This window comes from Xenopus laevis, chromosome 9_10L (genome assembly GCF_017654675.1).
Source record: "Xenopus laevis strain J_2021 chromosome 9_10L, Xenopus_laevis_v10.1, whole genome shotgun sequence".
Classification (NCBI taxonomy): domain Eukaryota; kingdom Metazoa; phylum Chordata; class Amphibia; order Anura; family Pipidae; genus Xenopus; species Xenopus laevis.
Window position 1 is genome coordinate 133,793,061 of NC_054387.1, and position 16,275 is coordinate 133,809,335.

General features: G+C 41.5%; 1 protein-coding gene across 5 annotated transcripts; it reads left to right on the forward strand.

Annotated features, from left to right (window-relative positions):
* Positions 1-253: 253 nt before the first annotated feature.
* On the forward strand, positions 254-14,627 carry LOC108703754 (NACHT, LRR and PYD domains-containing protein 1b allele 2). 5 transcript variants are annotated; one of them, XR_005964093.1, is made up of 9 exons: positions 254-1,296; positions 3,887-4,542; positions 4,781-4,830; positions 5,394-5,614; positions 6,092-6,357; positions 6,421-6,546; positions 10,603-10,651; positions 11,235-11,376; positions 12,419-12,460. XR_005964093.1 is itself a non-coding variant. In XM_041576572.1 (9 exons), exons 1-9 carry the CDS (start codon positions 1,110-1,112, stop codon positions 14,335-14,337), a joined length of 1,953 nt encoding a protein of 650 aa, XP_041432506.1. In that variant the 5' UTR covers positions 264-1,109; the 3' UTR covers positions 14,338-14,627. The 5 variants fall into 5 exon arrangements, 3 of the variants coding, with proteins under 3 accessions (XP_041432506.1, XP_041432505.1, XP_041432507.1); XR_005964092.1 differs by having other exon boundaries at positions 255-1,296; positions 12,416-12,460; XM_041576572.1 differs by lacking the exon at positions 10,603-10,651 and adding an exon at positions 14,075-14,627 and having other exon boundaries at positions 264-1,296.
* The last annotated feature ends 1,648 nt before the right edge of the window (positions 14,628-16,275 follow it).

Consider the following 16,275-nt stretch of genomic DNA (forward strand, 5'->3'; position numbering starts at 1 on the left):
AACTTTCCAGCAGTGGGAATGACTGGTTATTATAGAGTCACATGTTTCTATTGGGATCTATTTACTGAATGATATGAGTCTCCTACATGAACTTTCCAGCAGTGGGAATGACTGGTTATTATAGATTCACATGTTTCTATTGGGATCTATTTACTGAATGATATGAGTCTCTCCTACATGAACTTTCCAGCAGTGGGAATGACTGGTTATTATAGAGTCACGTGTTTCTATTGGGATCTATTTACTGAATGATATGAGTCTCCTACATGAACTTTGCAGCAGTGGGAATGACTGGTTATTCTGCCCCACAGCAACATCACTGGGCCCCTAACATTTGAAAACAAGATATTTTCTATGAACATATGGGGCCTATATATGATCCTTTTTAAAAAGTGGAACATTACTGGTGATGTTGCCCATAGCAACCAATCAGCAATGAGATTTCAACAGTTGAAAAACAAAAGCACAGATGTGATTGGTTGCTATGAGCAATATCACTGGTAATGTTTTACTCCAGTTTTTAAACAGATGATAAATAGCTGCTTGTGAGTCTCATGGTTCCCTGGTCTGTACAGTCCCTGGCCTCCAGCACTTGCAGGGTCTGTTACTTCTTCTCTATTCAGTAAAATGATGGGTCAGTTTGTATAGTCGCTGCACTTGTTTAAAAAAATTGTCGAAGTTCCAGCAAAACTGATTGACCTGATTGTGGGTCTCACAAGGGGATACAAATGTTGTTATTGTTCTTCAGATCATGGGGGGGGGCACAAATAACTTGTTATTGTCCCTAAAGTTTCTCACTGTCCCCTGACTTGTTCCTCTCAGCAGCAACAACGACTTAATTATAGTGAGACTGACAGTTAGAGAAATCAGGCAGCTGGTGCTCTGCGGATGAATCTGCTCCTCACACTCACACAGTCAGGGCCCCTATGGCAGTATCGCCTCGTCCTGAGGATTCCGCGAAAGGGGCGGGGTTTGGAGGCTGACGGGGCGGGGTAGCAAAGCAGCGACTATAAAAGTAAAGGCTTAGTCGTCCCGTAAGATTTTTTAAGACACATGATCGAGGCAGCGCACACCTAGAGATAAAGCAAATCTCAGCCGACACAACACAAATGTTTTGCTGCTGGAAGAAGAAGAAGAGGCGGAGAAGTTTCCGCAAAGCGATAGCAGGCTCATTTGAGGTCACATATTCCACTCCAAGTCCACCGGCAGAGGAACAACCGGAGCTGGTCTGTTCCACGCGGCGCAGAATACTGAGTGAAGAGACTGATTCGGATACCGACTACGAAGGGACTTCAGGTAAAGGACCGTACCACTTCCCAGGTGCGAGGGGGACTGAGATCCGAGCGCTGCTTCTCCCCTACAGGTTTCTTGTCCAGCACATAATTATCAATACCACCCTGACTCACTGACTGACACTGCTGATTATTAACTCACCCTGCCACTAGGGGGCAAGATGTAGAGATGTAGTTTATTATATTTGCTGGGGCCTGTGACCCCCCTCCCATTTGGAAGCTGCCAAAATTAGAGCAACTCACTCAAAAACTTGAAAAAAAATCCAACCCAGCCAAAAAGACTAAAAAGAGAAAAAGCCCAAATAATCCTCCTACAGGAGACTCACTGGTGCCAAAAAGATAATCTTACGTAAAATGATAGATGGTTACAAACAGTGATACAAGCTTCATACAAAACGAAATCAAGAGGGGTCGCTCTACTCATTAGCAAAGCCCTCCGATGTAACATACTGAAAACTTATAAAAACAAAAATGGTAGATAAGTAATCTCGCCTCGTACAAGGCGGAGACACTAACGTGGTTTGGGGTGACTCCATAGATATAACAGGTAAATCAACCACTTACTCATGAAACAGAGCAAAACCACTACACACACTATGTGCACTCCTACAACTAAACAACACATACAGACACATACACCCCATAACAACTGATTTCACCTTTTACTCAAATGTACGTAACACACACTCAAGAATCGATTACATATTCATCTCACAAACATTGCTACCAACCTTATCCTCTGCCAAAATAGGCAATATAGATATTTTCGATGTCCCAATCTCAGCTAGCATAAAATTCCAAACACCCCAGCCTAAATCATACAATTGGAGATTTCCGGCCTATCTGAACTCCGATGAAGACTTTCAATTATTCTTAAAAACAAGTTGGGCAAATTATATAGACACAACAACATTGACCACTGGGATAACCCACAACTACTTTGGGCAGCAGCAAAACCTGTATTAAGAGGACAGATAACTTCATTTTAATTTAATGAAACAGAAAAAGAGCTACAATGAAAAATATAATGCCCTACAAAAACAATTAACAAAAAACACACAAGAAGACAAAAATAAATACAAAGAAAAAAAGTTGCTTTTTGACACTTTATTAACGGAAAAAAACATACAATACAGTTAATAAATTCTATAGATATGGAAACAAATCAGTTACATTGCTAGCACAGTTAGCTAAACAGCATACCCGACCCACATTCATACAAAATATCAAAACACCTAATGGATAGACACATGACCCCAAACAAATTACAAATGAATTCACAGAATATTTCAGGAAATTTTATGAAAACACAGAAGATGATTCACAGGATGGATCGCAATTGTTACAAGAGTCCGACCTTCGGAAATTGATGGTCCAGGACAGAGAGATCTTAGATGAACCTATAACAGAAAAAGAAGCGTTCGATACAATCAAACAGTTTAGGCCAGAGAAAAGCCAGCACCATGTATTATTCATTATTGCCTACAAGATCTGAGGGGTTTATAGTTATGCTATATGCCTCCTTAAAGACAAGTGGCTTGGCAGTGATTGCAATGAACCAGGACAACTGGTCAGTTTCTGGGACAGGATATAACTGGGATAATCCTTGAATTCAGAATCTGTCACTTCGAAGTATGTACTAAAACAAGTAGTGGTGTAGGCAGGAGTAGATCACTGTCTTTTCTACATTGATTTCTAATTGTCAATTTGTCTGTAAGTAGCAACTGCACTGTGGATTAGAAAGCTTTTTGAAAACGTATATGGCAGCTTCTCTTTTTAAAGGAAACATATGTAAAAAAAAACAATAATGTACCCGTGCATTAAACTCTTAGATATAGGAATGTGCTTTTAAAAGTAGTGTTTCTGGTTACTTTATTGTAAATTTCTGCAAAATTCCTACTAGTCCCGCCCATCTGTTCCACTTGCCGCTGCCTCCTTTCCCAGGCTGTGCAGCCTTAGCACACTGCATTGTAGGACAGGAACCAATCAGCAGCTAGCAGGACCTGATAGGGAACTGAAGCCTGTCTGTGCTTGTGTGACTGCAGGGCTGTGATTAGCTGTCCCCCTCCTACTGTGCTTCTGGCAGGGACACGCCCACCCCTCATTTGAAACAGGGACATGGACCAGGGAACAATTATGGGGAGCTCAAATAAAGGGGCCAATATTAATTTACACTCAAAAGTAAAACCAGCACCATATAGTATATATTATTGCCTACAAAAGGTGTTTTTTTTACTTATCCTATGTCTCTTTTAAGGAGACATCTATTATAACTGACAATTCCCTCTTGTGGCCAATACTGAATAATACACAATGCTGGTTTCACTCTGGGCTAAAAATGATTATCTTTAAAAATGTATTTAATGGAGCTCTCTCTTTCCCTTGTACTTGTTTCTAATGAGGTGCGGGTGTCTTAATATTCCCTTCTAGAAGCAAGTAGGAGGTGGGTAGAGAATTATAATCCAGCATTCTCTCTTTTCAGGGCCTCCTCTGTGATCATTTTTAGCCCAGATTGAAACCAGCACCATATATCTACTACAATATTAGGGGGATTTTCAGTTTTGTTATATATGCCCTTTAATGCACTGTTTCAGATAATGAAGATTATGAAAGTTTGAAGTGGGGACTGGGAGCTAGCATTAGGTTTGAAGAGTGGACCACCAGTTTGTTTGAAGAAGGGGCCTCTGGAGGAATGGAAGAAGGGGCCGCTGGAGGAATGGAAGAAGGGGCCGCTGGAGGAATGGAAGAAGGGGCCGCTGGAGGAAAGGAAGAAGGGGCCAATGGAGGAATGGAAGAAGGGGCCGCTGGAGGAATGGAAGAAGGGGCCGCTGGAGGAATGGAAGAAGGGGCCGCTGGAGGAATGGAAGAAGGGGCCGCTGGAGGAATGGAAGAAGGGGCCGCTGGAGGAATGGAAGAAGGGGCCGCTGGAGGAATGGAAGAAGGGGCCGCTGGAGGAATGGAAAAAGTGGCCACTGGAGGAATAAAAGAAGCGGCCACTGGAGGAATAAAAGAAGCGGCCACTGGAGGAATAAAAGAAGCTACAAGAAGGTTTAAAAAGGGGGCCACCAGTGGGTTGGAAGCGGGGGCCGCTGGAGGAATAAAAGAAGCTACCAGAAGGTTTAAAAAGGGGGCCACCAGTGGGTTGGAAGCGGGGGCCGCTGGAGGCTTGGTAGAAGAATTAATAGAACAAGTAGAGAAGCCCTGTTATTGGCCCAGAGGAAGAGCAATGGAATGTCAGTTCTGTGGAATGGTAAGTCCTTCCTTATGCTGTTTGTATACCCAGAAACTTATAGTGGCCTTTAAATTGGTAAATAAAAAGCTATATCACATTATCTATTGTTAAGTCATAGGTAAATGTATTTGTATATGTTTTAATGTGATTGCACACAACCAAAAATGGAAAATCCCAAAACAATTTGTTGTCTTTCTTTGCCTGAAGGTTTTACAAGCCACTTCTCATCATTGTTAGAAATGTTTGCTCATTTCAGGTTCCTGATGTGATAGATGTTCATGTAAGAAAAAACGGTGATTCATACAGGTATAATCGAGAATCTGCTTATCTGTTTATTCTGGTATGTTTATTACTATAACTCAGGCTGTAGCCTTGTGCATTTTATATGGTCACAGAACAACCCCTCAGTGACTTCTAATATCCTTATCATTTACAGTAGGGGGTACATTATCCCTTATAATACATGAGTGATACTCAGAGTTCCCTGTATAACTCAGCCTGCAGCCTTGTGCCTTTATATGGTCACAGAACAACCCCTCAGTGACTTATAATATCCTTATCATTTACAGTAGGGGGTACATTATCCCTTATAATACATGAGTGATACTCAGAGTTCCCTGTATAACTCAGCCTGCAGCCTTGTGCCTTTATATGGTCACATAACAACCCCTCAGTGACTTCTAATATCCTTATCATTTACAGTAGGGGGTACATTATCCCTTATAATACATGAGTGATACTCAGTGTTCACTGTTTAACTCAGCCTGTAGCTTTTAATTTACATTTTTCATTTACATCCTTATAGAAACTAAACTTAACCCCCCCTGCAAAGATGATGAGTGTAATTGCCACTGGATATTCCCTTACAGACTGGAGTTGCCATATAAAGGTCGGTTCTGCTGCTCTGAAACCGGAATACAGTTCTGTGTGGAATCCCCAACCAGTATTGAATTTGAGCTCAGTTCCTGGGATGACTATTTGATACACCTGCAGAAATACTCATGTGACATTGTCAGCCCTCTTTTCAACATCACTATAAAACATGGGGAGGTATTAGCGGTGTATCTGCCTCACTATGTGTGTCTGAGGGGTAGGTTCCACATTGATCAGCTAATATTTAATAAGGCCTGAAACATAAAGCTGGATATACATTAGAAGGGTATTGGACAGAGTGGGATGTGGGTAGGAGGGACAAATGGATCAGTAGACAGACCTCTGGGTTGGCAAAGCTATGGTGATCAGGGACATTGGGGAAGATGTGGCAGAAGGCAAAGATCTGTTCTGGACAGATGAAAACAGACAGACCATGAAAAATTAGGAAGTGGGCAGTGAATTTTTTGGGAGATGAAGAGCAAGACCGAGATGGCATGGATTTGAGAAAGAGAGGACTGAGACACAAGTGGGCACGAAGGTGTTTGTGGATTTTGGAGCAAGGCTATAGTAGATCAACATTAATTGTGGGGTGAGGATCAAAGCAGAAGCATTGATGGGGTCTTAAGGGTATCAGGCATGACTCATGGATCTTTGAGGGGTTTTGCTGGAAGGTAACTGTTAGTTTTTCCAACAGGAGTGCACATTGATACTAAGCGGTTTAAAGTGGCACATTACAAAGATGATAATATGGTACTGGAGACACCATCTGAAGTTCTGCCATTTTATGTTGTACTAAAACAGCCGACCTTCTCCCCAGTTGGGGTCATTATGATAAGAACTTTGCCTGGCATATTTAGAAAAAGAATTCCGACTCACGGAGCCGTCTTTATATACAGCCGATACATCACTGGTTGTACCCTCCACCTGTACTTCATGCCACAGGACCCCTCATTACTGAAGGTAAGTCACTCTTATCCCTCCTATGTGTTTTTGCAATGATTATTAATGCTTGTGTGTGTGTAGGAACTGCACAAGAAGGAGAATGAAAATGGATTTTCCTGGGTTTCCAAACCTCCTCAGACAAACACTGTGTATAGTAGGAGAAGATATATTGTGGGAGGACCAAAGACTGTAAGAATAAATCCAAAGGTGAGTTTTGCTCAAGTAAGTCTTATGGTGGGGGAAGCAATGCTGCATAGATCATCTTTTTGCTCAAAAGTTTTCCCAGAAAATATTTCATACACTGTGGAGCACAAACCTAATCCAGATTAGAAGATGTGTTATTTTAATATTTAAACTAATTCTATCCTCCCCTATACTCCGGGCACTTTGTCCTACCTTCCTGACTTTTTTTAAGTTTGTATAGAGACCAGGGCCGCTCTATGAGCATCTAATTTTACTTTTCACCTTTTTTGGGTTTATTTTAGTTCTTCTTTCCCACATGATGATGATAGAGGACACCAATTGGCAGGCAGCCACTCTAGTGTGAGACAACACCCCCCCCCCCCCCAGAACAGGTTGTCCTCCTTTCATTCTTTACAGGCACTTGCATGGGCTAGAACACTGAATGGCTTGCAAGATATCTCACTACTATCCAATTAATTATCTACATTTGTATCACTGGGTTGGGGTTTGTCTGTGGCCATTTTTCCAAGACAGATCTGCTTACTGACAGGGCCCTAGACGAGGAGGAAGAAAAAGATGTGTTGGAGTTATCTTCTGATGAGGGTTCTTCCTCAGAAGGTGCATTTTTTTTGCTCAAGGTGCATTTTTCCTTAATTGAAGCAATGGTCCAGATACTATATCTGTAAGGTAACCAGGAACCTAGAGATGGGAGTAAAACTCTTTTTAAATTGCATAAGGATTTCTCCTAAGAACAAGGGGTCAAACTGTGTAATCCAAATGGAATAAATTAGATAAAAATGTTTCCTAGGGGGTTTTTCCCCTTGTCTAGTGCAGTCTGTCAAAACACCACCACAATCCCAGTCAGAATCAGAATGACAAGCAGATGAAGGGACCCCCAAAGCCACTGGTGAAAATAAGGCCATGGAGTTATGGACTGACCACATAGCAGAGGTGGTCATGGACTGTGCAGCAGAAGAAGCAACTTGTCGGTTCAGTAATCAGAGAAGCAAATCTTTATATTATATGGAGGCACAGTCCTGGATGCTACACAATTTGTGGCTAGATATTTTGTTCTTTTGCTTAAAAAAACTCACTAATTTAGTTTCAAGATTGGCAGTAAGAACACTACTGGAAGGAAGAGTCATCTGCTTCCTCAAAATATGAGGTTGGACCAGAGCTGGAGATGAAAGTTTTCCATTGTTTATGCTTTCCAGTCCTTTCAACACAAATTCTGCGACCTCATTCAATTTCTTTTTTCAAGGCAAACCATGGTCTGCATGTGTAGCCAATAAACAGGTCCAGTAGAGGGCTACGAGAATTCAACCTATGTTACAAGGTGTATTAGTATTGTCCTACTTGGCTAGGGATGGGCGAATTTTTTCGCCTCGTTTCGCCGAAAAAATGACGCCCATAGACTTGTATGGAGACGTGCGTCAAAAACAAAAGACGCGACAAAATAATTCCGCCGCGCGACAAATTTTATTTGCCGCCCATAGACTTTAATGGGCGTCTGCGACATTTCGCCGGCAGCGAATTTTTGGCGAAACAAAACGGGTCAAATTCGCCCATCCCTGCGTCCTAATAAGAAGTAAATCTCAAGAATTGGTGGGAAGAAATCTGAATTTGATGATAATGTCAGCTTTGCAAGAATTGGGTTTGAATATTGACTGTGGAAAAGTCCAATTACGTTTCTAGTCCTTGGTATAGTGGTGGATACAGAGAGGGTATTTTTATTTGACTTCAAGGCCATGTCCTTAAAGAAAAGTGTCCTAAGATTGTGGTGGCAACTGCATCACATTTTCAGCAGGAGGTGAGGAGGATGGGACTGAGGGTGACCTTAAAGGAGACATATAGGATACATGGAAAAAAACCCTAATTTTGTAGGCAATTATAAGTCATATATGGTGTTGCTTTTACATGGTGCTAAAAATAAATATTATCTTTAAAAATAGCCCCTTTATTGGAGCTCCCTATAGATGTTCTCTGGTCCCTGTCTGTGTTTCACATGAGGGGTGGGCGTGTCCTAACGGCCCCTGCCAGAAGCACAGTAGGAGGGGGACAGCCAATCACAGCCCTGCAGTCACACAAGCACAGACAGGCTTCAGTTCCCTATCAGGTCCTGCTAGCTGCTGATTGGTTCCTGTCCTACAGTGCAGTGAGCTGAGTGCACAGCCTGGGAATTCAGGGAGCAGCAAGTGGAAGAGAAGGGAGGGATTATTAGGGTTTTTGCAGAAATATTCAATAAATCAGCCTGAAACACTACTTTTTAAAGCACAATTCTTCTATATCTAAATGAGTATAATACACTGGAACATTCTTATTTCTTAAACAAAATGTATCCTTTAAGGAACAGTTCAGTATAATAAAAACTGGTAAATAGATAGGCTGTGCAAAATGAAAAATGTTTATAATATAGTTATTTACATCAAAATGTCATCTATAAAGTCTGGAGTGACTGGATGTCTAGCGTGATAGCCAAAAAATGACTTCCTGCTTTGCAGCTTTCTTGGTTTTCAGTGACTTGAGGGGGGGGGGGGGGGCACATGGGCCATTACTGTTGCTTTTCAATCTGAGCTGAATGCTGAGGATCAATTGCAAACTCACTGAACAGGTATGTCCCGTGTGGCCTCCCTTATAGTCATTGACTAACTCCGAGTTAGAGTTGAAAATCAGGAAGTAGTGTTCTGTTATTTTAGACATCCAGTCACTCCAGCCTTTATACAATACATTTTTGGCTAACTAACTTTATTAGAACATTTTTTTATTTTGTACAGCCTGTCTATTTACTCAGTTTTTATTTTTATACTGAACTGTTCCTTTAAAAGAGAGCATAACTAAAAACCTTTCAGGTCTTGTAAGTATTTATAAATAATATGTGGTGCTGGTTTCACATTGCTAAAAAATTAAAATGACCTTTAAAACACCTTTATTGGAACTTCCTATAGACATACACTGATCCCTGGCTGTGTTTCAAATGAGGGGTAGGACCTAAGGGACCTAACGGTCCCTGCCAGAAGTACAGTAGGAGGGGGACAGCCAATCACAGCCCTTCAGTCACACAAGCAAAGACAAGCTTCAGTTCCCTATCAGGTCCTGCTAGCTGCTGATTGGTTCCTGTCCTACAGTGCAGTGAGCTGAGTGCACAGCCTGGGAATTCAGGGAGCAGCAAGTGGAAGAGAAGGGAGGGATTATTAGGGTTTTTGCAGGAATATTCAATAAATCAGCCTGAAACACTACTTTTTTAAGCACAATTCTTCTATATCTAAATTGGAATAATGCACTTTTACATTTGTGTTTTTTTTACATAAAACGTCTCGTTTATTATAAACTCTATTCTCTTCCACAATAAAACTGCTTCTTCGTTCTCCTCCTACTTTTCTAACCTCTGTTTGCAGCTTTTGCTAACAAAACCGTTACAGCAGTAGTTAAGTAGCAGTAGAGAAGGTACCACAGCTTTCAGCCTGTGCCCAAAGTGGAACCTAGGAGAAATTCTACCATCCCTAAATCTATGCACTTAGTCCCTACTTCTGGGTTATTAGTACCCAGGATCTTAATCCCTCTGACTCTCCTCGTCGGAGCCTTGAGCTGCTCAACAATCTAACCTATCTATCACTCATAAAGTGATCTATGACAGAGTATAGCTATCCGCTTTACTAGGGCCTAAGCACCTAGGTTCCACTACCTATTCCCTTTCTGCCTGCTTGGTAAGGGCTAAAGCAATGGACCTAGACCTTTATACTATAGCACCATCTACAGTACACTGTGAGAACTACAAGGGCTTACATAAGCAGCACAATGATACAAGTCCCCATTAGGACTCATTTAGGTGTCTAAAACCTTTAGGATGTGCCTGCCAATATTATGTGAGGGTGTCTAAATTACAACATTGGTATGACCAGTTACCCTAATAATTTGGCTCATTGACTTTTCCCTCTTCTTCTCCAAACATGCACCACTGCAAAACCTGCTGTTTCTTCTGCAAGTAAAAATAAAACACAAATCCATGCCCTTATCCTCTCTTGTAGGATTGCAATCTCCTACTAACCTGTCTCACAATCTCTCTCTCTCTCCTGCAATCAGTCTTACACTCTGCCGCTAGAATCCATCTGCTTCACCTGTTCATCCCCAGGTAAAATCTCTGTAATGCCTGCCTGTTAAAGGGGTCGTTCACCTCTAAATGACATTTTAGTATGATCTAGAGAGTGATATTCAAGACAATTTGCAATTGGTTTTAATTTTTTTTTATTATTTGTGGTTTTTGCGTTATTTAGCTTTTTATTCAGCAGCTCTCCAGTTTGAAATATTAGCAATTTGGTTGCTAGGGTCCAAATTACCCAAGCAACTATGCACTGCTTTGAATGAGATACTGGAATATGAATAGGAGACGTCTGAATAGAAAGATGCGTAATAAGAAGTAGCATTTGTAGCCTTATAAATTATTTGTCTGTAGATGGGGTCAGTGACCCCCATTTGAAATCAGGAAAGAGTCCGACGAAAACAGCAAATAATTAAAAAAACTATAAAAAATAAATAATGAAGACCAACTGAAAAATTGCTTAGAACTGGCCATTCTACTACATACTAAAAGTTAACTTGAAGGTGAACCGGCCAGACTGTAAGCTGTATGGGTCAGGGACCTCCTCCCTACTGTGTCTCTTACCACATGGCACCTAATCTCTGTACATTTATTGGTATTTATGATTGTATTCTAGGACCTAAAGCTGAGATTCAATGGCAACCCAATGATGTACCCTTACAGTGAGATCTACCTGCTGGATGTTTCTGATGAGATCCCCTTGACTTTGACATGCAGAGAAAGCCAAAAAGCTATTTGGGATGCTCTACTGAGGAGAGGTAACCATCATACATTACCATTAGCCCTTGCCCCTATGACATTCAGGTGGGGTAAATTCTCAACAAGCGTTTTTCATGCATTGGAGAAGAACCTGAAGGGGGTTTTACTTTTGGCTGTGAATTAATATTGCCTTCAAAAATAACCCCTTTATTGGAGCTCCCTATAGATGTTCTCTGGTCCCTGTCTGTGTTTCACATGAGGGGTGGGCGTGTCCTAACGGTCCCTGCCAGAAGCACAGTAGGAGGGGGACAGCCAATCACAGCCCTGCAGTCACACAAGCACAGACAGGCTTCAGTTCCCTATTAGGTCCTGCTAGCTGCTGATTGGTTCCTGTCCTACAGTGCAGTGAGCTGAGTGCTGCAGGCTCCCCTGCACAGCCTGGGAAAGGAGGCAAAAGCAAGTGGAACCGAGGGAATTTTTCAAGATGACAGCCCAAAATACTACATTTTAAAGCACATTCCTCCTATATATTAGAGTATAATGCACTGACACATTCTTGTTTTTCACGCAGTATGGGGCATACTTATCAAGGGTCGAATTTCAAATTGAAAAAACTTTGAATATCGAATTTTAAAAGACCATCCGAAATTAAGTCAAAGGTTTTTTTTTTGTTTTTGTTTTTTTGGACGAAAAGGTCAGTTTTTGATTGAATAGGTCCATATTCGGCCGAATTTAAATCGTATGAATCGAAGTAATAGTGCATTCGATCGAATTCGATTTGAAGTTTTTTCCAAACTGGAGTCAATTGGTGGGCCTTGAAAAATCCAATAGGTTCTAGGAGGTCCCCCCATAGGATAAAACAGCAATTCGGCAGGTTTTAGATGGCGAATGGTCAAATCGAATTTTTAAAGAGGCAATATGATTAATTTGATATTCGAATTTACATTTTTTTTCAAATTCAAATCGAATTAGAACTATTCCCTAGTCGAAGTACACAAAAAGTTTGAAATTTGAATTTTTTTCATTCGGAAATTCACCTCAACCTTTGATAAATCTGCCCTATGTCTCCTTTAAAACTCCTTTGCTTTTTGTTTTCAGAAGATTTAGGATCAAGACTCGGATCAGTATCCAACAAGGCTTCTGGTAGGTATCTCCACTCTGATATTCTTTTCACTGTATTTGGTCACTGTTCTGTTTAATCTTTACATGTTTAACATTTTTTTTAAGATACTGGAATGGGGGATAGCTATGGATGCTAAGAGCCAGATGGGCCATAGGATTGAATAATGGGATTAGTTGTGAATAATGGGATTTTTATGTAGAAATGTTTTTGCCATCTCTTGTCAGAGATCTTGTTTTAGTGTTATTTACATGAACCTCATATTTTATAAGCGATTTATACTTATATTGGATTAAAAAAAGAAATAATCCTATTTATCTCTGGACAAATTGCTTTTCCTGCAGGTTGATCTTCTTTGCTAACATTTATCCAAGTGTATGACCTAAAAGACCAATAACGGTTGTACCTATGGATTTTTGCCCAGGGAGAAGGTCAAACATAACTTACATATGGGCTGTTTTGTAACTGCCCCTTTGGTTGAAATCTTAAGAAAACATATAGAAGATTCAGCATGTCAGGCCAATAAACGATCAGGAGAATTTTCCCAAGTAAATTTAACCAAACAGAGGGTGCCTGTGAAATGCTGCCCTGAGTTAAAGGACCAGTAACGTCAAAAATTTTTACAAAAAAATTTGTTCTAATACAACGGAAAAAAAAACACCAACACAAATTAAGTTTTTCTTAATAAAGGCTTTGCTATTTTAAATTTTACAGAAACTCCACTTCTTGTCCTTCAGAAACGGCGAAAGGGCGACCATCCATCTGCAGCGCTCTATTTCTCCTCCCTGGCTATACACTGACAGCGGGTCCTCTGCCCGATTGCCTTCTCCAGCTCTTCTTCATCCAGTAGGAAGGCGATGTCTCCAAACCCCGCTCCTCCACTCCAGGAATGCAGCCCTGACTGCCGACCCTCGTGCCCACTCCGTCACTGTCAAGGCAGCTGGCGGCTGACCCCCAGGAGGACGAGCTTCTCTTTGTGAGCCGTGCTGCCCCCGCCTGCAGCTGCTGCTTCCTCTGTCAAACTGCTGTTGGGCTGCTGAAGGCTGAATCGTTAAGCAGCCAGCAGGATTTGGGGGGGACAGGCATTCGCCCTGGAGCGGTGCAGCCTCCTTATATACTCAATGCGGACCTGCAAAGAGCCAGGGTTATTTTATTTTATTTTTTTTACTTTATTGATTTCATGTGCCTTGAGAGTGACGGATGGGCATGGGGGTCGGCAGTCAGGGCTGCAGTCCTGGAGCGGGGTTTGGAGACATCGCCTTCCTACTGCTGCTGGATGAAGAAGAGCTGGAGAAGGCGATTGGGCAGAGGACAGGCTGTCAGTGTATAGCCAGGAGGAGAAATTGAGCGCTGCAGATCGATGGTTGCCCTTTCGCCATTTCTTAAGAGGACAGGAAGTGGAGTTTCTGTAAGTTATTTGTTAATAAAGGCTTTGCTGTTTTAAATTTTAATTTGTGTTGGTGTTTTTTTTTTCGTTGTATTCTAACGATTTTTTTTGTTAAAATTTGACGTTACTGGTCCTTTAAACATAATCTCCTATGGGGTAAGATGACATAATATATTAACATTATATATTAGTTATATTGTTACATAGATTGTACAGAGAAGATTCCATGGGTTTTTCTTGTGTCCCACAGATGGGCAGCATTTTGTTGACAGACACTGTAAGGTGCTGATCGCCAGAACATCTCATATGGATCCAGTCCTGGATGACCTTCTGACGTGTAATATCCTGAGCCAGGAGCAGTATGACTGTGTGCGGAGCAAGGGAACCTCCCAGGAGAAGATGAGACAACTCTATGACTGTGTCAGGTCCTGGGGGCAACCTGAGAAAGATGAACTGTACCAGTCACTGAAGATTCACAACAGAGCTCTCATCAGGGACCTAGAATGCAACTAAAGTTCCATTCATCATATATTCTGCATTGCACATGCTTTCAGCCTATCTAGCAATGTATGTTTGTAATCCCTTGGGCACTAAATATTTAAAACTGCCCTTTTACTGGAGCTCCCTATAGATCATCTATGTTTCAAATGAGCGGTGGGCTTACCTCACTTCATCAACGGCAATCATACTCTTTTAGATATAGAAGAATTGTGCTTATAAAAGTAGTGTTTCAGGCTGATTTATTGAATATTTCTGCAAAAACCCTAATAATCCCTCCCTTCTCTTCCACTTGCTGCTCCCTGAATTCCCAGGCTGTGCACTCGGCTCACTGCACTGTAGGACAGGAACCAATCAGCAGCTAGCAGGACCTGATAGGGAACTGAAGCCTGTCTGTGCTTGTGTGACTGCAGGGCTGTGATTGGCTGTCCCCCTCCTACTGTGCTTCTGGCAGGGACCGTTAGGACACGCCCACCCCTCATTTGAAACACAGACAGGGACCAGAGAACATCTATAGGGAGCTCCAATAAAGGGGCTATTTTTAAAGACAATATTAATGTTTAGCCCCATGTAAAAGCAACACCATATATTACTTATAATTGCCTACACAATTAGGTTTTTTTCATTTATTCTATATGTCTCTTTTAATTCGCTTCCAGTTTTTTTTCCCATAGAATTCAATAGAGTTTTCAAGGGATGAACCATGAGATACGTTTTTCTGAATTGAATGGCATCTCACATTGAATCTCATCCATGACTTTTCACATGATAAGCCCCTTTGTCATTAAATTGAATCTGGCCCTATATATCTGTTAGGAATAGTCAGATTAAACTAGTTTTGAAGGAGCAGATGTTCTGTATAACCATTATCACATTTAACACATATTATGTGTTTCAACAAAAGGTTTACTAAACAACAACTCGGACCTCTGCAGAAGTGTGAATTGCATATAAATGTGGTACCATGTAAAGGTGGCCAGACACGGGCAGATTAAAGCTATTGGTCCTTTAGACCGGTTCTGCAGTTTTATCTGCCCGTGTGTGGGGGCTCTGGACAGGTCCTCCCAATTGATAGGCCGAAAATCAGCCTTGGTGGCCTTTCCACAAATCTGGGCCTGATCCTCAGGGCCAAACATTCAGAATCACCCCGATATCGATCAGCCAGTAGTGGGCATATTGGGTTTAGATCCACTCGTTTGGTGACCTCACCAAACGAGCGGATCTAATGGTGTATGCCCACCTTTAACCAGTAAAAATGTTATCCTTTTGAAATAAAAAAATAACAAAGGTGATATCTTTATTGGCTAACTAAGGTCATCATTAATTGGGCTATTGCCTTCAACAGGATTAAGGGGATGGGCTTGGAAAGGCTGACTCGAGGAACAGCCATTGATCTTATCATGCAGTCCCCAGCCATAATGGCTCAACTTGGAGGAGCAGTGGCCAATATACACCAGGTTACTGCACATAAACCAGGGATAATATCTTTACCCACTTTAAAGGAGAAGTAAAGCTTAAACTAAACAAGTACATTGTACGTGATGTTTTGTGCTTCTGTACCAGCCCAAGACAACCACAGCCCTTTAGCAGTAAAGATCTGTGTCTCCAAAGATGCCCCAGTAGCTCCCCATCTTCTTTTCTGCTGATTCACTGATTCACATGCTCTGTGCTGCTGTCACTTACTGAGCTTAGGGAGCCACTCACAATATACAGTACACATAGAATAGAAATGTCACAATATAAGGCTGATTAGTAATTAATACACATAATTACTACATGGCAGCACAGAAACCAGTGCAATTAGCATCAGAATTGAATAATCAGCAAACCTGTAGCATCAGCTTATATTACAGCCAGGGAAGCTCATTTTCTGCTGGATAATTAGTGACGAGCCCTAAGCTTAGCTTCTCAACAGCCAATCAGAGCCCACTGAGCATGTGAGTGTCACAGACA